Raw genomic sequence first — 25,313 nt, 5'->3', positions numbered from 1 at the left:
GAAAAGAAAAGAAAAGAAAAGAAAAGAAAAGAAAAGAAAAGAAAAGAAAAGAAAAGAAAAGAAAAGAAAAGAAAAGAAAAGAAAAGAAAAGAAAGAGAAAGAAAAGAGGAGGAGAGAAGGAATGAAGGAAGGGCAGAAAGAGGGAGCGAAAAGCCACACGCGCGCTCTCCGCCCTGAAAAGGGTTAATGAAGCGCCTGGTGAAAATATGCCCGGCATATAATGGGATTGTCTGGCCCGGCCCCGCAGCCCCCCGTGCCCGCGCCCGCCGCGCAGGAGCCGCCCGGGGACAGCGCCGCGCCGGGGATGCCGCGGGCCGGGCCGGGCCGGGCGGTTCCGAGCCGGGCCGAGCCCGGTGCCGGGGCGGTGCCGGCCCGGGTGGGGCGGGGTGCGAGGGACAGAGGGACAGACGGACAGAGGGACCGAGGGACAGAGGGACCGCCGGCCGCCCGCGCCGCCGCCCCCGCGCCGGGCCCGGGGCATCGGCAGCCGGTGCCCGCGGCCGTGCCGGCGCCCGGAGGCGGAGGCGATGGTAAAGAGATGGCAAATAAACAGCCTCGCCGAGAGGGCCGGCAGCCGGGACACGGCAAACATCTCCCTGCTCGAAAACAAATTCCCGGACTGTCTTAAACAGGCAAATAAACTTGCCGGCTCTGTTTTTCAATCAAGCCTTTTAAGTACTAGACTGAGGCAAATTACAGGCGCAGGAAAACCTGCTGAAACTTAGGAAAGTGCTATTTTACTATCTCAGATGGTTAGAGGGATCTGGATCTACCTTGACTGCACTAAATTGCCTGTAAAAAAGTGGTGATAAAGTGTAAAAGTAACAAGTGCCTCCTTATTCACGTGTGTTCCCCTAATCTGATCACCTTCTGTCTCTTTATGAGGCTACTGGGTGGCTGGGGCTACCCCGGGCCGGCGGCAGGACTGCGGCGGCCCGTGCTGGGGCGGGGGTTATTCGGGGATACGGTTTCACCAGGCGGGCACGAACCCACCCGAGTGGAAAAGCCGCTGCCCGGGGGCCGGGGCCTGTCCCGGAGCGCGGATGCCCGCGCAGGTGCAGCGCGGCTGCGGCCGGCAGGGCCCGCACCCCCGGGCCCGCTCCCGCACCCCGCTCCTCACCGCCTGCCTCCCGAGAGCGTGGCGGGCAGACCGACTTTGGCGTGTGCTTTCCCTTATTTTTACAGCTGGACATTTAAAAAATTCACTGGCTATTCCCCGCGCGGCTCTTTTTGTTCCTTCTGAATTATTTGTCTATTTGTTTTTTTTTTAAGAGGGGGGCAAAGCCTCAAAATTATTTTTTAGCAATTTTACGCCGAGGTCAAGAAAATACCATTCAGGTATTCTCCCTTAATTAGGAGGGAAAAGCTTGCCTGGGTATTGGCGACAGTCACGCAATCGGGGCGATTTTTTGTTTCACGCATAAAGCAATAAAAGTGAAATAATACAAGAAATGCGCTTCATCCCGATCTGTATCTTTATCCAAGTAAAAGGGTGAAGGCTGCAAAGTATTTTCCTATTCCTAACTCGGACAGAAAGAACTGAAAAGCTAAAACCTTTTTCTCTCGAACGACTAAATTAAAGAGGTCGCCTCCAGCCCTCCTTCCACTTGCCATGAAACTGAGACGCTCTTCGGGGGGGAAAGAAGCAGCTTTTCGGAACACAAAAAAGAAATAAATCCCGGCTTTTTAAATATGATTTCCTTTATGAGTCGATTGTAACTGAAGGATTATTTAATGCAACACATCTGTCTAGGAGGGGAAAGCGCTGCTGCTGCTGCTGCTGCTGCTGCAAGACGCGCAAAGTTTGCAGTCGATCGGATCTCGCCCGCGGAGCTGGAGCCGGAGCAGGAGCAGCAGCAGGAGCCCTGCATCGCTGCGCAGCGAGCAAAGCAAGGGAGAGGAGAGGAAACCTGACGGATTTTGTCGGGGGTGGGAGATTTTTCCCCCCATAATTAGCTCCAAAGCACGGATGGTAACCTTGCGATTTAAAAATATATTTGTTTTCAAATTGAGGGAGCTGGACTATCCACTTTGAGATCACCTAATCAAACTCAGGTTGCTGCTGTTGTTCAGGTTCAGAGAAAAGCTGATGATGATCCAGAGACATCTTTCACTTCCCCTTTTCCACGCTTCTCTATTTTTTCCCCCTTCACAAATAAAGAGTAAATAAGCATCTGCTTTTTACGTCACGCAACTTATGCAACATTTCATCTGACTTTTTTTCCTCCTGCCCATTTTTTTTTCACTCGGGAATGTGAGTTGCCATCGCCATGGATATCAAATGAAACTTGCCCAGATGTGTCAGAGAAAATAAAGACATCAGCTGCTTTTAAAATAGGACGCGAAAGCTGGCGAACTTTTGTTGTTGAATCCCTCAGTTTTTAAAAAAATAATAAAATTTAAAAAAAAAAAATAAGAAGAAAAAAGGAGTCCCAACACTGCAGCAGTTAAAAGCAGAGATCCCTATCATAAAGGAGAAACAGATGGGGTGAGCGTAAGACAAATAATTAAGTAAGTCGGGCTTTGCGTGTGGACGGCCGAGCCCTCGCCTCGCGGAACACAGACCTTCGGGCGGCCAAACTGTATAAAAAAGTGCTGGAAAAGCGCCTGAAATTACAACATTTACATCAACTTTTCGCGGGTGACTGCAGCGGGCTGGGAGGCGCTCCGCGCTGCCCGGCGGCCCCGCTGTCCCCCGCCGAACCGCGCGGGGCATCCCGGCCACGCGGAGCGGCCCCGCCCGCCCCACGCGCGCTCCGCTCCGGGTTCCGTGCCCGCCGGGAGCCGCTTCTGGGCACAAACCCGCGGGCGAGCCCGGGGAATGCCCGGCAGCTCCGCACCGGCTACCTGCGCCCGCGGCTCGCCTCCTCCCCCGCGGAGCCGCCGCTGCCCCTCCGCGCCCGCCGCCCCCCCGCGCCCCCGGCCCTGCGACAGCCCACAGCGCCCACTATAGGGCCCGCAGCCTCTCGCACCCCCCCTCCCCCGACCCCCCCCCACTCCAGCCCCCGGCGGCAGCAGCAACTTCCAGCGCTCGCCACTGAACTTTTCCTCAACTCCTTCCCCACCTCCCGCCGGCCGCCCGCAGCCCCCGGCCCGGCTCCGGCCGCCGCATCCCCCGCCCCGGTCCCCGCCGCCGCCCGCCGAGCCGAGCCGAGCCGAGCCGGGCCGGGCCGGGAGGCTGGGAGGGGATGCTGCAGGTTGCCTGCGAGCTCCGCGCCGCACCAGACATGTCTATGCAACATGGCAGAGAGGGAGGGTGAAAAGCCAAGAGAAAGGGGTATTGCACCTACTTGCGGCCAGCTTCCTCGCCCTGCCCTTGGATCGCATGCTGCCAGTCCCGCGGCCGATGCTGGCGTGGGCTTGGGGTAGGGGGGGGCTTTTTTTTTTTTCCTCCCGGAGCTTTTCCTCCTTTTTCGCTCCCCCTCTCCCTCTCTCCTCTCCCTCTCCCGCACACACACTCTCCCTTTCTCTCAATCCCGGCTCGCTATCTCTCCAGCATTGTCAGTTTGGACACCTTCGCACATGCGCACGGGCGGCTCCCCCCCGCTCTTCAACATTTCAGCGCCGCCAAAAAAAAGTTTGCAGCGATCCATCACCGCCGGTGGGGACCCTGACAGCCGGCACCGGGGCCGGGACGGGCCGGGACGAGGCGCGCAGCCGCCGCCGGGCTGCGCCACCGCGGCCGCGGGGCAGCCGCTCCGCCGCCTGCGCACCCGGGAGGGGTTACAGCGGGGGAGACCCGCGCTCCCGCGGGGCTAGGGCTGGGGGGAGAAATGACACCTTTTTTTTCTGCCTTTTTTTTCTTTTTTTAATGGGATATTAATGCTGGTCTGGAGTCTTTGCAGGTCTGGAGTCTTTGCAACGTTTAAATAGTTTATTCTCACCGGGCAGCAATTACCGTAGATCTTTCCGCATATATAGGCAGAGAGATATAATTTGATTACATGTTTTATTATGTATGCGTACCATGAAATCGTACACTTTCCCGGCGCGCACACTTTTTCGCCACCTTGAACTCGACTCAGCCACCACCAGTTGGGCAGAAAAAAAGCGTTTTAAAAACAGTAACACCGACCGCTCTAATCTGTTTTAATTACAGGGTTTGCCAATCAAAGAGGGAGCGCGCAGAAATTGGGAACTCCTTTAGGGGATGGCTGTGTCCGAGGTATGAATCAATCCAAACTACGTATAGATTTTCCCCCGGTACAACCTCCTTGCATTAAACAGTTTTGTTCAATACCTTCCATGCGCTATTTATGTTCCCATTAATATCTGTTGCAAATCCTGCCAGACACCATAAAAGAAAATTACAATCTTTCAGACTCGGGGCTGCGCCAGTACATACACGCTGCTCAACTTTTTGTTTTAATAAAATCCTCAGCATCGCCCCTTCCCCCTTCAATCCCACCTCCCACCCCCCGGCTGCCGGTGCTGCGGATCGGGGCCGCCCGCGGAGCCCCCCCCGCCCGGCGCCCTCCGCACCCCACCGGTGACAGCCCCGCGCGTGGGGCGGGGGCACCGCGGGTCCCACGCTGCTGCCCCGAACGCCCGGCAGACGGGCGCAAGCTCTCGAACCCGCACTGCGGAGCCGTCTTTGATGCCAATCGTTCTTTTTAATTTGTAACTTGGAGTTATTATTTTTTTTTTAAGGACGCGCAGCTGCTGTCTGCCCACTCCACATCCCCCCGCAGGCGGGCAGGGGAGCACCTAACGCCCCCGGAGCAGGAGGGGCAGCAGAGCAGGGCCCCCCAAGCCCCTGCACCCATCGGGGTATCCTGTCCGGGCTGTCCCGGGAGGAGCTGGACCACTCTGTCCCTGCGGAGGCAGGACCGGGACAGCCGGGGAGAGGCCACAGGCTGCGCGGGGGATGCGCGGGGGATGCGCGGGGCCGGGCCGGGGGCCGGGGCTGCTCTCGGGGTCCCGACACTGCCCGACCCCCGACCTCGCTCGCAAACAGCGCCTTTCCTCTCGGGGCCGCACCGAGCTGTCCCCAGATCACCCCTCATACGCCCCCAGACCTGCGGCGCCGGGTCGCTTGGGAAAAACGCAAACGCCCGTGAACTTGCGAAGTCGAACCCCCGGTTCAAGCGGAGACCCCGCAAAGCCGCCGCCCGGGCAGAGATGCGCGTCCTTCCCCGTGCCCGGGGACCCGCTCGCACCCGGGCGGCCGAGCCCCGTGCGGGGCCGGGGGCACAGATGCGGCTTTCCCGGGCGGGCAGCCCTGACCCCGGCCGTGCCCGCCTGTCACCGCCACCTGCCCGCCGTCCCAGCGGCCCCGGGAGCCCGGCAGGTGCCGCGCCGCCCGCCCGGGGCTCCGGCCGCCGTCCCGGGCCGCCCCCGGCCGCCCCCGCCGCCCGCCCGGCGGCCCCGGCATCGCCCGCTCGGCCCCGCCAGGTTCGCCCCCTTCCCCGAAAAGTGCCGGGCAGCCCCCCGGGAATTCCGTTTCGTTCGTGCGGGGAACATCCCCAGCGCCGGCAGCCTCTGCTCCCTCCCCGGTGGGAAGCGACGGGCGGCGGGGATGCGGGGTCGCTTTCAGCAGATCCACGGGCAGAAACAGAGATTAAAATTTGGGGAAATATTTTTCCGGATGGAGGGGTGGAATTAAATCTATTTCTAATACGGGCTGGGAGACCTAAGGCACCCCCTGATACACAGGTTTCAGGGCATTCCCCGTAACAGGAAATTTTCTCTTCCTTACATTATAATTGAGCAAGCCCCGCAGTCTACTTGGAGAAAAGTTGGAATTCTTTATCGAGGTATTTGTTGTGCTATTGTCTTTGTGCAGTGAACTTTACATCGTGTTATTCAATCTCAATCTATATTCTCCTAGCTACCAGTAAGATTAATTTAATCATTGTAATGCAATTATTAATACTGTTTACCCAACGCTTGATTTCAGGTTTGCTGGTAAGAAATTAAGCTTCTTGCTGGGTGACCGAAAAGCTATGCAGGGATTTCCAGCCCACGTCGAAATAAAACAGTCCTCTTTATTTAGTCTCAGAACTCCAGCTTTCAGCCACGGGCTCAATTAGCCAAAATGGAAACAATTTTCATTCATTGCAATAACTCACTGTTCTGCTGATCACTTTCAAAATATACACTTTATTATTATATGCTGACCTCGGTGCCGCGAAGTGGCAAGGCTAGAAAGAGGCAGAGGGATCTCTCCAGCCCCCTTGGGCTGTAATTATTAGAAATTAATTGGGTTCAGGACCCTGGGTAGCATGGGTAAATTAATAGCTTGTCTGGTTGTTTAAATCCGAATTCTCAGTCCACAGGAGAGCAGGGGCGGGAGGCTCTCCCTCCCCAAACCCGCCCCGGGAGAGCGCGGCAGGGCTGGGGCAGCGCGGAGCCGCCGGCTGATTTGCCTCCTTCTTTTCACCAACGCATTGTTTTCGGGGAGCTATTTAGGGGTTAAAAATCAAAAATAAAGATCCTGTATACTTGGAGCTGTCGTGCGGGAGTAAAAGTGAAAAGGGAGCCTTAGGCAAAAGGAAATTACTGCAAGCCCGCGTGACCTTTCCGAGAGGTAATCAATCAAGTGATCAACAGGGATATTTATCATTGCTAGATGGGGCTACTTTACAAATGCACAGGAGGGGGGGCGGGGGGATACACACACACACACACAAAAGTTTGGATAAACCCGATAAGTCTGAAGACAAATAAGGAGACTTTAATCACTGGGAAGATTGCACATTTTCTTTTCTGAGCTCTCAGAAGGAAAGGGAAGGAGAAAACCGCTGCAAAGTTTCCCAGCAGAAAACGCCTCCTGTACTAGGTGGTCACATGGAAGCTGTCCACTTTGCTTTGCAGTCCTGGGAAAGGCTGGGAACGACAGATGTGATTTAAAAAAAAAAAAAAAGGCTCCAAATACAAGGGAAAATAATAGCTAGAGATTGAGGCTTTGATAACTGGGCTCGGTGTTTGTTTTTATGTAATGTGTTTTTATTTGCTGGCTTGAAACTCGGAGCTGTGGAGCTCAGCCCTGCCTGCCTCTAGTCCCCGAAAGGGTTAACGCCGAAAACAAAACCAAAAAAAAAAAAAAACCACCCCATGCCCCCTACTATATGAAATCAGCGATCTGGTTCAATTAAACTTGCTCTCCGTAGCATAAAGCATCCACCACAATACAGGCAATGAAATCCAACAATAAAAGCCCATGCATTTTCTGCACAGTTTCCTTCTCCCTTGTAAAACATGCCGTCGTGTAAGCACCAGACATTTAATTTTGCTTCCTATAACTTACCGGATTCCTTAACAAACCTACTCTTACCACTTTTTTTTTCTTTTTTTTTTTTCTCTCCCCCTTTATTTTTTTCCTGCTTTGCGCTGCGCTCCACGCACACGCCGGCACAAAAGCCTCGCTGTCTGCGCCCTGCGCTGCTGCCTCCAAACGACTTTAGAGGCGCGGGAGCGCCCGCGGAGCCCCCGCCGCCCCTCGGGAGCGCTGCTCGAGCCGCGCTGGCGGAGAGATCCGCGGGGAGCGGCTGCGCGCCCGCGGGGCCGGCGGCTGAGCGCGGAGCAGCCGCCGCGGGGTCTCACCCGGCCCTTGCGCGGCCCTGCGCGCTCCCGCAGCCCCTGCGCGCTCCCGCAGCCCCTGCGCGCCCCTGCGCGCGCTCGCCCGGCCCTTGCGCGCCCCTGCGCGCCGCACCGCGGTCTGCGGCGCCCCCTCGCGGCCGCGGCGCCGCACTGCAGGGCGCGGGCTGGTGCGCACCCCGCGCTGGGGAGAGTCGAGGAAAACCTCCCAAAAACCTCCCAAAAACCTCCCAAAAACCGGGTTTGGGGGAAACGCGGGCTCAGGGTCCGGTACCGGCGCCTGCCGGGAAGCGGAGCCGGCTCGGGGCTTGCAGCAGGCCCGGAGCGAGGCTGTCCCTGGTGGAAGCGCCGCTGGAAACACGCGGCCGCCAGGAATGAAATGCATTCACGGACGGGGAGACGCGCACAGCGCAGCGGCCAGCCCTGCACAGCGCTCCGCTGAAATGGAGCAGGGTGCCAGCTGTGAAGTAGTTCTCGTTTCTGCCTGTAGGAAGGACCTGGATTTCCACAACATTGAGACTGGAAGAAAAACAGAGGAAAATGAACAGGCCAAAGGCAAGATTGAAAGCACGGCATGGAGGCCACTGTGGTAAATGGGGACATCGGAGAGCTAAACTTGATTTTCTGCTTCCTGGCAGATTTCCTGTGTTACTTTGGGGTTTGGCTGCATTCCCCCACCCCTCACCTCAAATGGACAGAGGCATCCCCAAACCCAAAAGCTGGAGGTTTCTGTTTTAAGGTGCACAGCAGGCTTGTTTGCCTCTGTCCTCAGTCCCACTAGAAGATGGTGATGCAGGACCATCCCTGAAGAGGCAACAGGACTCACATGTTATCTAACTGCAACCAAAAAAGTCATTTACCCCTGTGCCAGGGAGAGGTGCAGTCAATATTCCAAACTCAAGCTCTTTTCCAACAGTAAAAGTATTTTCTGGCCAAAAATGTCATATCCTCATATCCTCAGGAGGATACCCCCAGTACTTCTTAAAGGAGCGTCAGTGGAGAACGTAACTGGAAAAATTAAAGAGTAGGAGGAGGAAAGTAATTACAGGCCACTAGAGAAAAACAAACATGTTCTGAATGTAGACAAAACATTGAACAGAGGGGAATTGATAGTACTACAAATCAAAAGGGAAAAATGTCAGGAAAGATCAACAGAAAGTGAACATCCTATTTAAAGCAAAATTAGAAACGATCGAAATCACAGTGAAACACAGAAGGGGGAAGGAATTTGAAAAGCAACCTGAAATCAAAATGAAGGAGTGGAACACAGTTTTCTCAGTACACAATGACAGTGAAAGCTGATGCATGAATACTTCAGAAACTGAAGTCCCACCATGAAGGTGCGTCATCACGTGAGAGAAAACCTCAGCTGATCAGACACAAGGGTTCAGAGATTGATACCCATGGGGCCAGGCTGCCTCCTATTCTGCAAAGCGAACTGGGCAAGGCTGGAAAATCCCTGCAGAGCATGAAAGGGGATTTTCCAGTGTGTCCCATAACCTTCCCCTTCCTGCCTGGCCTCCCCAGTGATTTTCCAGAAGGAAGAAGCTGGGGACTGGTGAGATCTGGGCTTTGAGGAGCTGCTGTCCCCCTTGGCCAAAGCAAAGAAGATGAACAGCAGGGGCTGCTGAGCTCTAGCCAGTCACTAAAACACTCTGGTGAAGCCCAGTTTCTTTGGCTGAAGCCACGTTCTGAAACAGGCCCTGAAGGCTTGGGAAGATTTGGATATTAAGCTGTTTAAAGATACGTTTAAAAATATTTAAAGCTGTTTAAAAATATGACAAAATGTTAGGAGTAAAATTGTAATGGGATGATGGCAGACAGGCTTCCAGAGCTGGCAGTGCTGAAATAAATGGAATTTTGAAATGAAAAAATGAAATCCTCTCTTTGTGTGGTGAAAGCTGTGTCATGACCAAGGACTGTCATCACAAACGTGAGCTCCCCTTTTTTCAGGCTTTATCTGCTTTCACTCACGGTGTAGCTTCCAGGCAGGAGTGGGCTTCTTGCTGCCTGTCTGTAAAGGAACCACAAAGGCAGGTTAACACATCAGCCTTTATAAAATCCACAGCCCCATTTTTCCCCTCAAAGCATAAGGAACACATTCATATTTCACTCTCATTTCTCTCCAGTACAAAAGCACAGGGTCAGAATTAATGAGCAAAGTATTTGTGTGACGTTTTATATTGTATTGGCATTTATATAGTGCTTTTCACAGGCTTCATGTCAAAACCCTTTACAGGGCAATAAATCATATACCTTTCCTGATGAAATTGTATGTAGGCAATTGGGCACCTATCCTGCCCTCAGCAATGTCCCACGTGCGAGACACGGGGAGTGTGATGAAACCTGCAGAAGTGGGTCTGAAAAAAATGGATGTAGGTCAAACCTTCCCCCCTTAATATCCTGCAACACGTTAAAAAGTCTTCAGAGCCCACTTGAACAGCCACAGGAAAGACCTAACCTTAACATGACAAAGCTTCTATTACAGTCTGAATTACTCAACATGCAAATCGAATTGTGGGTCTTACACTTAACCCCAGGTTTTTTTGCCCCTGAATTTAAACAAGTTGTGCATTTACATGGAGAATAAGGATTTTTTTCAATTGAATTCATTTCTAAAAACAGTGTCCATTCACAAGGCTGAACCCGAGTACCGAATTTTGGTTGTTAGGCTTTCTGTTAGCATTCACAACTATCCCTCCTAACACCAAGTCTGCGATGTGACAATGCATCTCTGCCCTGCTGGCGTTTCCCTTGTTATTTGCAGTTTTTCAGATAACGAAGAGTAATGAAGTTCTGAGAACTGTGTGCCCGATTAGACGGACTCTTTTACACGTTTATTTGCATTCCTGCCGCGTTTCCAAAGCCACTTCGGGGTAAGGAAAAAAAAAAAAGGAAAGTCGTTTAAAGTCTTTTGGGGGTTGGGAAGCAGGAGCCGGAGTTCTGCTCCGCTCTCGGTCTGGGGGAATCGCAGCGCAGCTTTCTTTGCCCGATTCAGGGATTTTTGGATTCATTGGTGCCAAAGGAAGCTTTGTGGACAGTCCCTCCTGGCAGATTGTAGCCCCTCCCTTCCAACCCAGTCCCGAGACGGCACAAAGGCAATGGCTCAGAAGCAAATGGAAAATCTTTGTAGTAGCTCAACACCATTCGAAAACCACTTTTCCACCTCTGCTATCTGTAACACATGAAAACTGATAACATTCTGCACATACTGGCTGACAGTTCAAATGCATTAGAACCAACCTAGTTATGATTTATTAGCCGGAAGAGCTGTTAGAATAATTTATAAATGTGAAAGAATAAAACCAAACAAAACAAAAAAGTGCTGTTCTCCACCAAACAGACATTTAGATTACTTAATCTAAAATCAAAGTAATCCAGAAGTAGAACAAAAGGTAAAAGCACATTGCCAGCTCCATTAACTGCCGGGGGCTGGGTTAGAAGTGGAGGTTTCTTGCATCTCTGCAGAGGTGATTAATGTCCTGTGAGACCTGAGCGCTCCTGCGCAGATGCAGAGCCAAGGAATGAACTGGCCTGGCCTCTGCTTTCTTTGGAGTTTTGTGTCAGGAGCTCTGCAAGGAGCTTAAATCCACACACTGGTGTTGTGCTCTGATGGCAACAGAGCCTAATTGTATCTCTTGTTCCCATCTGGGTACACGACTTATTAAAAAGTTTGAAGAATGATCTGTAAATAACACACGTGCATGGACTTCACTGGGATGACAAGGATAATTAAAATGGTCTTTTCAGTGGGAGACACTACCAGCACCAGTAGTTGAAGCTGAAGTTCAAGAGCAACCAACACATTAAAGCCTGAAATTTCTATTCTTTCTGGCAGTAATACATTTGAAGATTAAATTAGACAAAATGTTTGTTACAACAAACGGACTTCTGTTAGCATTCAGGATTATGCTCCCAGTCAATGTTTATTATGCTTTTGGTCCTATATATTCTAAAGGTCTCAATTTCCTACTTCCATAATTTTTTGATCAGTTTTGTTTAAACTGAGAGCCTTTTACTTTTCACTTTAAAAATTACTGCTGCTTCTTAAAACTTCTAGCAGGTTATGGTATCTGGAATGAGTACTAAGGAAAAGGAAACAAGCTAAAATAAATTACTATCTAATCTAACCCATCTGACGACTTCTAAGGTACCTATTATTGTGGTATCAAAGAACTGGATCTCTGATAGCTTGTGATCTTTGATCTTAAATTGGCCCTCCAATAACATTTTTAATTAAACATCTCATTTGATGCCTGCTGGAGCTAAAATGCAAATAGTGTCACATAAAGGATGAAAGTTAAGAGAGCAAGGAACAGAAAACCATGGCTGGTTATAGTGTAGTTATTGTACCAAAACAAAGAACCCCATCCTCCAGACCCTGTGGAATTAAAACAATCAGCCTCAAGGTTCAAAGACTGAGCAGAAACTACCTAGAAATGAAAAATGCTTTCAATTTATTAAAATTAATAATGAATAAAACAGTTTGTCGGAAGCAAATCTGAGGTAGTCCCAAGAATCACTTAGAAAAAATGTAATTTTTTTAAATTTCCTTTACCCTCCAGCACCCAGCAAATAACCCACTCTGTTGCAATCCTTCACTAGGAATTTCGTAGCACTTCCACACTGGCTGAGGCAAACCGTGCTTGTCCTCTTTGAAAAGTGTTTCCAAATCACTTTGTGCATAGGAATCATGGCTATTAAAGCACGAGTTTACTGCCAGACTTCATTCAGCTGCATTCAGAGTTGATTTGGAAGCAGTTTCTGAGAGGCATGAAGAAGGAAAGCATCCTCAGAGCACCGCTGCTTCAGTTTGTGGAGGTTTTTAGGAGAGCACAGACGGACCCACGCCTTCTATCAGTACACACAGACAGAGCCTGCAGCTGACAGCAGCCCAGGCTGTTCAGCTCCTCCCTCATCAGATCAGAATTGCTCCCTTGTATGTTTTGTGCTGCTGCTTCTGCTTAGGACATCAGTACAGACAGCACTGCTCAGAACTTTCTGCTAGGTAGGGAATCCCCAGAGAAATCCATGGCACTTAAACCCAGTGTATGTTAGAGAACTATCAAGTGAAGTGTCATGATACTTTGACTACAGAGTAATTATTTTTTAAAATGTCTTTGCAAGTTTTTCTGAAATATTTCCACTTGTTTCTTTCATTCTGCACTCATCACCATAATAAGAGCACACTGAACAGCTCTTAGGCAATTTTTTTTCCCCAGAGGAGGATGAGTATATGTGAAGTGATTTGTAAAATTTAAAGTTTTCACTTTGATACAACTCTGTGTAAAGGCATGAGCACTCTGACAGCTCTGAAGCCTCTTGGTATCTGCTGCCTGGAAGAAGGCAGAGTATAAGCACTGGTCATCCACACTTATCTGAGGTCAAAATTCATCTCTTTTCTTTCAATTGTCACACAGATAATGACAAAAAAAAGTTATAGTCGCAACCTCAGCAAGCAGTAAATAACAATGGGTATCAGATTCCGAGAACAATGATGAATTTACATTTATTTCACACTGCAGCTGGCATTCCTAACTGCAGGAAAGGAAAAAGCCCATGAAGGAGAAGAGCCCATTTGTGATTTCCTTCAGATGGAGCATCAGGGCTGGTGTTGACGAGGGGATCAGTTCCAGCAGATCCATCTCATCACCTGCCAGTCCCCTGAGATCCCAGCAGCCCCCCTGATCACACAGCAATGCTCCATCCATGTTTCATGTCTGAGCAGGAGCAGCCAGTTCTGCACAGGAGAATCTGTGAAGAACGAGTGACAAAACCCTACAGAAGAGGCAGGAGAGCAAAGATTTCATTTTTCTCCTTCACATTTCCTAAGGTAAATGTGGTTTAGCCTTTTGGTTTTCATTTTTCAGGGAAGTCCTTAAGCCTAGTTCACAGCAGCCTTTAAGGCTGAGAGCTCATTCATCAGGAGCAAAATCTCACATGCAAAGTTCATGACAGAGTGGTGAGGTGCAAAGTTAAAAGAGAAGGAAAATAATTTTTCCCATCCCAGAAATTCCTTTCAGGATTTCAGAGGCACTCTCAATCACAAGAAGATGACCTTAGAAGTGGGATTTGTTTGTTGTTTGGGGATTTTGTTTGTTTTTACAGAAGCTGATGAAAAAAAAAAGCACTCCAACATCATCATAACTGAGAATTTGGGCTCTCTTGGAATGTGAAGACTTTGGGGGTTAAATCCTTCTTCTCAGAGAAGCAGATCAGGGTTAGAGCCCACCCCCCTCTAAATCCTACCCTGAAAAGAAACATTTTATTACAGAAGTTTCACTGAAACTGGCGAGTTCCCACAAAATGTTTCAATGGTGAGAAATAAAGAGTTCCCAAGCACTGCCAAAGAATTCCCAATCATTTCTAGCCAGTGAGTTATTTTGCCATCAGTGGAGAAGGAAGCCCCTGTCCCAGTGGTGCTGTAAGGTCACGCTTCATCTTGTCCCCAGCAATTTGTGTGTGCACCCACAATTCCAGGTACCTGGAATAATGTAGGGCCGTTTTCTAATGCCTTTCAGCAGTTTGTATTGCAAATGCCTGTATAAAAACAACAAACATGGCTAAAGAACAGGGGCAGAAAGCTACAGTGACCACTTTTCTATCCTTTCACAGCAATCTCTCTTCCCTGCATCTACACATACACACCCCTTCATGATGTATGAAGAGACTCTGGAAATAAATTTTTCCAAAATATTTTCTCTTCAAACCTACGTGGTTTTAAAAGAGAGGTGGGATCCAGATTTCACCTCTGGCACTTAGCACTTGCCTCTTGCTCACCTGTTGGGAAAGGCTGGGAAAGAGAAGCTCTTGCTCTGCCTGAAATTGAGTGCAAAGTGACACCTCCCCGATCTGTCAGAACTCAAACTCTTTCTGCAGGACAAACTAATCAGCCCACACTAACTCCATCTTTTTCCCAAATTTCCTTTGCTATCCCCAAACAGGCAACACAACACCTGCTGTTATCCCAGCAAAGCAAGTGCTACCAGGGAGGAAAAGCACTTTATGTTACAGAGCAAAGAACTTCTCCACTGGCTGCTCTCAAACAAAATCCAGCTGAGCAAAATAAATCCCGTTTTCTCCCTGAAGAAGTCTTCATGTGCTCAAAACAACCCTGAAAGGACTCAAATGCTTCATACAGTTTTTAATTAATTCTATCTAGACACACAGCAGTCTGAGAAGCTGCAGTGCTATATATATAACCTCCTTACGTTTCACTATTTACATTGTGTTATTCTCTGGCTATTTCCCAACTTTATTCACTCACCCCAGAGATCGATTTAGGCACCAAAATAAAATATGATCTTATCTTTGCAGTGCACAGAAAAGCGAAACAAAATTTCTCACGGGAGACAGGGGTTAAGGCCCTGGACTGGGTGTCAGAGAAGTGGTGTTCTATTCTTGGCTCTACCACTCACTTGCTGTGGGAGCTTGTAGAGCAAGATACAGAGCAGGAATGGAGACTCCAGCCAAGAAATTTCTCCTCTGTAACTTTTCCTCTTTCATTATGCATGAGAGTGAGTTTTTCCAGCGTCCAAGCACACATCTGAAAGCTGGGGAAACACGACTCTACCAAAATACAGAACTGCCAGAGAAAGAAAATGAGTGGAAAACATCAATTACAAAGTTTTCTTGGGCACCTCTAAGAACTGAAACAGAATCTCTACTCACAGGGTGAAGATAGAGAAGAAATTCAGCCCCAGGTTGAGCAGGCACTGCTCCAAGGACTGCACTGGACCTGCACTTGGGCTGACTTGGGTCTGCTGTGCTGCTACTCCTTGATCTGTTTGCTGCTTCAGAGAAGTTTTGGGGTGGAGGGTTTGCTTTGGGATTTTTACAAAAATAGGAACCTACACTTTGATTTTGAAATAAGCAATCTGATTTTAAAAAGCAAAAATATACTTTATTGGGGAAATTTTTGTTGAAAAGCCATAGCTAAGACTATATCCAGACCTGGAGTAACAAACTGCCTAAATTAAGAATGCCAAACTCACAGTTAACTCCTGCTGGAAGCAGTATTTCCTTCCCCAGGAACTGACCAGGCAATACTTCTTGCTTTAGGTAATAGCTGTGGTCTAATTCACAAATTTGAAACATTTCTAATCACTTTTGGAGACCTGAAGAAACAGTAAACATGTAGGTCCTTACTAGGCATGGCTGGATCTTGTTCTACCATGCCAGCTAATGACTGAAGGGAGAGATTTTTGCAACTTCAGTGCTCTGTGTGTAAAATATATCATGAAACTGATTTATCCTGGCCATATTTATTTTTAATCACATGGAAAATCTGCCCACATTCAGCTTCAAGCTCTGTTGTAGATGTTCAGTGCACACTCAACTCATTTGCTGACAGTTTTACAGCTGGGTCTCAGACCCTTTAGGCTCACAGAAACAGAAAACTAATCCAGTCATAGAATATCCTTCAATATTAACCTTCTTCTTAAACTTTGTATAAGATATAAGGGAATAGTATATAGCTTGTTTTAACATTTTAAGAGTCATATGAAATCAAAGTCTGACCAATAACCTCACAAAAGCAGCTGCTGTGTAGTGTCAATTCTCAAACCCAGGTGACCCTGGTTCTGTTATATAATGAAATATACTGTCTTGGCCAACAAAAAGAAAATTTCTTATTCAGTCAAAAAATGTCAAGTTTTCAGAAACTTTTGGTCTGAGAGTCAGGCACACTCCTTTAAGGAGTCCATAGACTATACCCACTCATAAGTGATTTATTAAAAATGTTAGCAGGAAATATTGGTCTCCTTACCTACAAAGTGTTTCTTCCCTCTTCCTTTTTTGATGTCAAACCTCTAATATTTCTGATTTTTCAGGGCCTGTAACAAACTGTCCCAGGCAGTTGCTCAGGAAGGCAAACCAGTTTCTTGATACATGAGAAAAATCCTTCCAATTTCATACTTTTAAAATTTTTCTATATTGTAATTGCTGAAATATTATGTAACTGCAGCCTTTAATCTTTAATCTAAGTGCAAGCCACACTTGATATATAACAATTATATCTTAATAAAATGTAATTATAAAAAATTCAAGGCGGTCTCAGGGCATGTGCAACTGAAACTGTTAATATACCTGAGGGATTATTTCCACACTTACATATATTAGGCACTATATAAAACATAGGACTTCTTGGGACATTATCAACAAAGGAGAAAATTTTTGTTTAAACCTGCTTTTTACTGATTGCATTATCAAGTTCAATTTTATTAGCTTGAATCTTCTGGGAAGGATATGATTTTAATAATGTATAAAAGGTTTGCCTGGTAGTTGGCTGTTGGCTTTTACTGGCTACTTAATGTAATCTGTAATTACTGGAGCAGCTCCTATGCTGGCCAGTGCTTTAAGGTCACTGGAGAGCTCTGCTGGGCTGTACTTGGTGTACAAGAACATCCCTCTGCTGACTGATGGCTGCACCCTATGGAAATGTTTTCATTTTGTCCTTGAAGCATTCCTCTAAGGAAGTCTGTCAGTACACATCCCTCCTTGTCAAGCAGCAGCCTGGGGACAACCCATGATCTGCTTTTACACCAAGGAGCTCTCAATAAAATCTCCTTTGGCTTTCACATTTGCTTCCCAAATCTTCAACCAATGATGTACAAATCTCTCAATTGTTAGAAAGGACTCATTTAAAATGCACAATTTATCTTGCACAAACTTTGGGATGGAAAACACTCAAAGCCCTCACTATACTTTTATTTTAAAGGGAAATAAAATGTTTCAGGGCTTGGCTTTGATAAAGTAGACTTCCACCTTTTTAAATATTGTTCCTTCTTGCCTATTTTTTTTCTTTAAGCTGAAAAATCCTGAACTATCTGAAATAGTTGGCCAGAACTTGCAGTTGAGAGACACACTTAAAACAGGATGTGACCAGGCTTTATTACAAGACTAAGCTGAATTTTGGAGTGTAACATTGCCAAGCCAGTAAGTCACCTGTGGCTTCATGTGTCACCTGCTTTGGTGGTACTACCAAGATAAACCTGGAAATAGAAGCAAAATGCTGGAAATATTCCAGAACTGCTGTATCCCTGAGCCCTTTCAGCTTGAACTTTCTATTCACAATATTTCCTTGAAATAGATTGACAACTAAACCACTGTGCTAATCACAGAGTCAGCAATTTGTGTTTATGATCCTCACTGGACGTAAACCACCTTTGTGTCCTGGTGCTGTAAGTTTGTTACATTAAAAATGGCATTTCTGAGGAAAAACATATCCTTATGGAAAATCCTTGTGATTGGAGAATGAAAAATCAACTTGGTAGAAAAATTAATTATGACAAAAAAGCTTACTAATGTGTGATTTTTTTTCTGTATTGCATAACAATTTTTGGACTGCCTAACACTACTTATAGATTCTTTACATTTATTTCTGGGAAATTGTTCACTGAAATGTTCCTGTGATTTCACAAGGAAAATCAGGAAAGCCTACTGCCATTTTTCAGAATTTGCCAAAAATTTCGTTTCAAATTCATGGTGACTACTTTCTCTGAAAGCAATTAGAAAAGGCACTTGTAAGTCATAGGAATAGAAAGCTATAAAATACTTCGTAAATAATATTTTGGTATTAAAGCACCAATAAAGAATCATTACCTTCAATTCCAATAGAAAAAAAAGGGGGAAAAAATTTTAAAAGGCTCCCTGAGAGACGTTTTAAAGATTTTTTTCAGTATAGAACATCATGTTTTAGTGAGTTAGTTGCCTGTTTTCTCAGGGAAATTTATTCATTTCATGTTCACGAATCAACCTGCAGCTCTGTGAAGTGGGACATCCTCATCTCCAGTTCTAGGCAACAGGGACTGTGGTATTTCTGCATCTCACAGCTCACAGGACAGGAGTTTCTTCTCAGGACAAGATCAATTTAAACTGTAGTTAAGAGTCTATAGGATTTCTTTTCATAATATCAAATCAGCTTAGCTTTTATTGCTAGTTTAAACCTGCTGCAAGACCAGCACAGGTGGAAATTAAACATACTGTCCTTCATCCCTAATGAAAGAACTGGAAATTTTAAACATCATTGTCTAAACTGCTAAATCATTCACATATACACATCAATAAACCTCTGCCTTTGGACTAGTCTTGTGATTGTCCACTGAAAATTAATTTTGTTTACTGTTTATCAGCTAAGTTGCATTCTTATTATCAGAGAAAAACCCAAACACAACAAACCGAGTAACAAACCACCTAATACTTCTATATCCTGCCTGGCTACATCTGTGGATTTATCATTTTGCTGTAAATAAAAACAATTTAAAATCAACATTAATAGAGAAGAAAGCCACAATTCAAAACATCAGTGAGAACCCCCGTTACCTGTAAGAACACTACTGTAATCCCTGATAATTTCTTGGGAGCAGAATCAAAGGACTACAACATGCAACTTCAATTAAAAAATCCAACCAGAATAAATAGAGAAAACATGAAAACAGTGATTTTTCTGGCACTCCATTTGAAAGGAAGAGTTAAATTAATACATGAAAAGATCCTATCAGCTCTGACTTGTCTGAGTTATTAATTGAACACCTTCTTGGAAACACGCAGATAAAGACTTGTACCTTAGAGAATACGAGATAAGAGTGAAAGGAAAGGGGGAGAAATTAGCAGTTTTGCCAGTTCACTCCCTTAATTGTCAAGCTAAGGCTGTTCAAAGCTGCCTGGAGCAGAGCAATATGGAGTGGTAACGAAAGTGCGGGCTGGCGATGCAGAAGATAAAAACTTCAGGATTATCCTTAAACGTACTTATCTTCAGACACAGAAGAGGCTGTAAAGGCAGCTGAACGATATAAAGCTGTTCTAAAACAAGACAAATATCTACTCCATGTGTTATAAGCAGTTCAAGCTGCTTCCTGTGATGAAAAACATGGGCTGTACGGTAGACATACTACAGCTAAGTACAATAGATCCCATGATACTGTTGTTTAAAGGAATATTAGAGTGATGAAAGAAGTGATGGAATTCTGCTCTTTAGGAGGCTCGGAACCGGCGAGGAAAAAGTTTAAGCGCGGTGATTTGGTAAATGTTGCTGATGCTGGGAGTTTGCGAGCTAGAGGACAGTTTTATGGCCGGGCTCTCCGGAAACAATAGGGCTCGATGGCCCGGGCAGGGAGAGCAGGAGAGCTCTGCTCAGCATTTCCCGTCCTGAGCCTCAGAAGGGCGCCGGGATCCTTCCCACCGCCCTCCTCAGAAGGGCACTTTGGAGTCAGTAGCAGTCCTGGGACCAAACCCCTCTCACCACTTCATTTCAGTCTCTTTTCATCCTTCCTCCCTTGTTTTGTCCCCCATGGAGCCCAGTGAAGCACCCAACTGTACAATTCAGATAATGCCAAATACAGGAATAGGAAAAAGACTTATTAAAATACTAATTGCCAGGCTAAAATGTTTCCTATGAAATTATCAGAGCTGCCAATATCCCATCATTAATGTACAAAAGTCTGATTATCTTTTCAATAAAAACAGAGACATTCCAGCCTTTAAACTCGTTATCGTGGCAAAGCAGAATGCTGTGATAATGCACGAGAACTTCGGTTTGCAGCTGCAAAATTCCCAAAAGTCCTGTGACTTGGTTATAACTTTGTTTTAGATGATTACCTTCCTCACTCACACAACTCCCATGTTCGCTTCTGGGAAACAAAGTGTATATTCCACAAAAGCAAGCGGTACATTTATTTAAATAAATGAGAAATATGGAAAGCAATTTATCCTACAACACATTGCTGTGCACTGGAAAGCCTGACGTTTGCACATCTAGTTTCAAATCATACAGTGTATTCTTAGAGGCAAAAGTAAAATTTTATATCTGCAAATAATGATCTCTGACACTGTTTTCAATGGGGTCAAATTGTCAAAATACTTTGCTAAGGTGAATCCTCAACAGGATAGACAAGAAATAAAATTCTTTAATTTGTGCAAAGATGTGTTTTAATTATTTTCTCAACTAAACATAAACTGCAAATTAGTAGTGTTTTGAGCAAACTTGAAAGGGAATAAAAAACTAGCATTAATCAACATTTCTTAATCACTTCAGTTTATAGACTATACATTGAAAAATGCATTTTAAAATACTTTTTACATAGGGATGATAATTCATATTAGTGCCTTCCCGTGGAGCTTAAATATAATTTTTTAAGTTTCCTTTGAATTGGATTCCATAATCAGAATTTATTTAATTTGCAAACGTTTCCATTTAATAGAAATTTGTCTGTACTTTTAAAATGGGGGGGGAAAACCACAAAAAAAAACCCCAAACAACGAACTATTTCCACGTAGTTTCACTTAAATTCCCCTCCTTGCTCATTAAACTGTTTAACGCCCCGAGTTCCACTCCAGTGTTTTACAAACGAATGGCTGTTGCCATCTACCGTTGGAAAAATAGGATCAGCAGCAAGAGATAACAGCACAGATAAGACGTGCGGAACAAAAGCTTCAGCAGCCACAGAGCATCAGCTCTTCCGACTGAAATCTTTGAAATACGAAACTCAAGTGACCGAAGAGAGGTAGAAAAAAGTCCTTTTTGCTCCTAAGCCCCTGTCATTTTCAGGTCTGATCCAGCTGGGAAGTAAACACGAACCCAAACTTTGACAACTTCATTGTGTACGGATCTGAGGGTTTGGGAGGCTTCACCCAGCACTGCAGCTAGAGCTGAGTACACGCAAATTTGAAAAAATTAACTAATTAAGCTTAATTTTAAAATACCATTGGCCCAAGTTACGAGCATGCCTCTGCAGCTAGAAAACTGTAAATTCAGGAGGTAAAAGCCGTGCCCCAGGTGCCTGAGCACAGCCATGCAGTGCAGAGCTGGAAAATGGGCCTGACCCGACCCAGGGGCAGGGCAGAGTCACCCAGCACAGCACCAGGAGCCAGAGTGGCTCTCCCAGGCTCTCCTGCCAGAGGTTTGGCACTTCCTGGGGTTGTTTTTTCCAAACTTTTGTTGGATAGAACAACTTCCCAGCTTGGGTGTGTTTAGCTGAACATAGAGAACTGAGCAAAGAAAGGCACAAAAAGTTATTATATTTTTACACAATCTGTAGTCCATGGTTTTTAGTATTTACAAAGATTTGATTGCATGTCTTCACTTTACCATTAAATTACTTATGTATAAATAATTGAGACATATGCTTCTTCCATTCCTTTTCCTAACAAATATCTTTAGATATCACATCCAACCACATTTTGAAGGTACCCCTTGTTGAGGCAATCTAAAAACAGAATTAGGGTAGGGTTCTATTAATGTTTGCCAGACCTGTCGGAGGTTAAACAGCCTTTGAATTAAACCATTCTTTACTCTTTGATAATTATTATTATTTTTCCTTAAGACACTTTTTGTTGCCTCATAAGCAAGGTCAACTTGAACTGTTTTGTTCGACTCAATATCTCAGTACAACGTTAACTCTGCTCATGCTGTTCTTACAAACTCTGTGTGTGCTGTCACCTCTGCCAACAGCTTTGGGAAGTGTTAAGCAGAATTCTCAGCAAGTGAAAAAACTTCAGTTTTTCTGCTGGTCGTTTCAAATATACGGCAAAGTGTGCTTTAAATTTGCACACAGTCACACCAACTTGCGAATCTATACTTGTCCATCTTTACAAGCCTCTTGCACTGATTTAAATCTTCCTTGCTTTGTTCGTTGTGCACTGACACATTGCATCCAGCCCAAACAACCATGATTGTTTTTAAACTAATGCAGGAAGGCTAAAACCTTCATCGGGAACAGATTAATGAAGGCAGTGTAAGATAAAATCCTGCTGTTTTCATGTGCGGTGAGAGGAAAAGGGCAAGGCAGTGAGGGGTGGCTGAAAGCAGAGGTCAAGGTAGAGGCAGGAGCAGAGCACAGCTCAGGCTGTGCCACACAGCCCCACAGCTGGAATCAGCCCGGCTGAGACCTCATCCTGAGAAATGAGCCTTGGAAATGCGCTGTAATGGGGGAGGAGTGCTCATCCCATCGGGGGCCCAGGTCTGTCAGCTCCCAAAACGCCCTCAGAGCTGCTTGCACAGCACTGTAATGCTACCCCTCCTGCCATCCCACCAGTCCTACGGGATCCCCTAAAGGATTTCATCCATGCCCGGCTGATTTTTTTTCCTAGGCTCTCCACAGAAGAGGATCAGTTTTCCCACAGGGACAGCAAGCTCTGGGGTGTTCAGAAACAGCACACCAGAAGATGACCATGCAAAAGGAAGGGAGCCCCAGGCACACAGGATTGCAGCCAGGCCACTTCATCCTTCATCCTGCTGGGAGGACACACAGGGCTGGTCACCTTTGGCCAGAGCACTGTCCCTGTACCCAGCCTGACAGAGCACATGTCGTGTGACTGACCTCGAATGGCAACAATGTCACCTTAAACACACCTGAGCCACCTGTCCTTCTAAGCTCAGCCTAAACATCTGCTACAGAACCTCCTGAACACTCGGTGCTGATTCCTGAGCATCTGGCACTCCACAAGTCACACAGGATGTGCAGCCCTAAACCCCAAACTGACAGAATGTGAGCCTCAATAATGCCCTCTCAGAACTCTACTGAGCATAAGAGCGCCTCTTCTCCCAAACATAAACAGGACTTTAAAAATATTTTGAAATTTAACAAATCCGGAGATATTAAGATGAGCACTTGCATCCTGGGGAAAGAAAATTGACTTAATGCCAGATGATAGAAGACGGAGCTGCTGCTGGGGCAGGTAATTACTGCTAGCTGCCAGATGACTTTTTTTTTCCTATCTGCTCTGAAGAGAGACATTGAATACAATTCCTTTGACACACTTGCAAATGGTTTGAAACACTTCAGGAGTGAAAGAGCTGAGAGCTCCTGTTTGCATTCTTAAAATGCCACATTAGCACGTTTTTTTGGCCCGCTTCACTGGGGCAGGTAGGGCAGGCTGTTCAGAAGCAGTAGCAGGCTGTACCTACAGCTCCATTTGTTGTCCTCGCTGCAACAATGTTACATGGAAGTTTTCCTTGCTACCATAAATAAATAGAAACAAAAGTATACTACGTTCTGAATTTCTTAGCGTCTTCTCTCCGACATGTGGATCTGCAGAGCACATACTTTTTTATGACTACAGAAATTTGGCAGTTTCAGCTTACCACTCCTTTCAGAAGAGGCAGCTAAAAAAAAAAAATTTAAAATGCCACTAAACCAGGTATATTTAGAAGACTTTTTTTCAGAGAGACAATTGTAAGTCAAGTAGAGTTTCATTTGAAAGACCATGTCCTAAGCACACTAAATATCTTGGCTCTGCATGTTTAGTTGAGAGTCTGAAATGAAGTATTTGATGCTAAGTGAAAGCTGTTGCTTGGAAACAAGATAAAACAGTGAAAACACAATTGTTTGAACTAAGAAAGAACATTACCATCAGCAGAGCCAACACTAGTTTTAGCCGGATCAGATTTATTAAGCACATTCAGATTCCAGTACCAGAAAGGCCCTACATATCTTAAAGTGTGTGGGGTCGGCCTCTCCTGTTTCTGTTTATTCTGGCCGCGGAAGGTTTTTTCTAAACAGAATCAAAAAAATTAAGTACCCAAGTTCACTTCCATCCCCTGTGCAAAGAAAAAAAAGCAGAAGGCCACAAGATGGCACTGGTCAAACGCTGAGGATATTAACGGAGTATTGGTAAATGAGCACTGATGATGCCCAAGCCCAGTTTGTAGGGCTGTGTCTGCATCCCACACGTGTGCCCGCAGGTCTGGTGAACCTTCTGTAAGTGCTTGATGCCAGAAACACGGAAAACGTTTAACTATGGTCAAAACTAACAGCAGAGGTAACTGAGCAGCCAGTTCCTGTGATGGTGATGGCACAGGATGGGCCCTGGGCATTCCTCCATCAGACACAGTGCTGGGGCTCAGCACTCGCAGGCACATTCGGTGTTGTGCCCCAGCACTAAAATGGCAGGTTCGGTGTTGTGCCCCTGGCACTAAAAAGGCAGGTCTGGTGCTGCGTCCCTGGCACTAAAAAGGCAGGTTCGGTGCTGTGCCCCTGGCACACATTGCAGAGTGTTTCTTCATGGCACTGCCAAAGTCTGAGCGCAGGGAGAGGAATTGCTAAGGGAGGACAAGCCACAGCATCTTCCCCTCACAATCCTTGCTCCTCACTGCAGCGAGGTATTTGTCCTCAGCTCCCCGCGCTCTGTCTTTCACGTTTCCACAAATTCAGCTCCTTGCCACCGAAATCGATGAGGAAAACCCAACATTTCTTGAACTCGATGAATAAAATTCAGCATTCCTGAGCTTCCATCACCGCAGGGCTCTGCTAGATAAGATCTGGGCGGCGGTGAGCGCATCCCCAACCGCCCGCACTCCGAGGGCAGCGCACGGCAAATCTCGGCAGAACCGACGCTTCGGGGGCTCCCTCCGGGATCCCCGGCCGGCCCAGCAGAGCCGGGGGCCGCCCGGCTGCCCCGAGCGCGGCCGGCCGGCCGGACCCTCCCGGGGGAACGGAGGCCTTTGGGGGTGTCGGGGCGGCGCCGGCCGCGCACCCCACGTCTCAGGGGGCGGCGGCAGCTCAGCGCCCAGCGGCGCCGCGCCCGTTTTGTTCTGCTGGGGTCCCCCGGCCGCCCAGGGTGGGCGCGCCGGCCCTCTGCTCCCGGCCGCCGCCGAGGCTGACAGAGCCGAACTCTTCGCGGCGGCAGGGGCGCTGAGCCCGCCGACCGCGGCCTCCACGAGGGGCGAGGGCGGGAGCATCCCCGGTTGCGGAGAAGGGACAGGGACCCTAGGGTGGGCCGGGGTGTGGATCCCCCTCGCTGGCTTTTTTTTTGAGGCCGGAACTCTTTTCCCCCAC

The 25,313-nt window shown here is 47.1% G+C and overlaps 1 protein-coding gene across 1 annotated transcript in view; it reads right to left on the bottom strand.

Annotated features, from left to right (window-relative positions):
- MECOM (MDS1 and EVI1 complex locus) overlaps positions 1–3,417 on the bottom strand; it is a 325,153-nt gene extending 321,736 nt beyond the window's left edge. Inside the window, exon 1 of the mRNA XM_084212357.1 lies at positions 3,291–3,417. Within this exon, the coding sequence (XP_084068483.1) occupies positions 3,291–3,327 (37 nt within the window). The 5' untranslated portion in view covers positions 3,328–3,417. The remainder of the gene's footprint in view (positions 1–3,290) is intronic.
- Positions 3,418–25,313: the final 21,896 nt, after the last annotated feature.

The sequence above is a fragment of the Fringilla coelebs genome (genome assembly GCF_963513975.1).
Source record: "Fringilla coelebs genome assembly, chromosome: 10".
NCBI classification, from domain to species: domain Eukaryota; kingdom Metazoa; phylum Chordata; class Aves; order Passeriformes; family Fringillidae; genus Fringilla; species Fringilla coelebs.
Note: the sequence above shows the minus strand (reverse complement) of the source record. Positions and strands in the feature narration are given on the sequence as shown.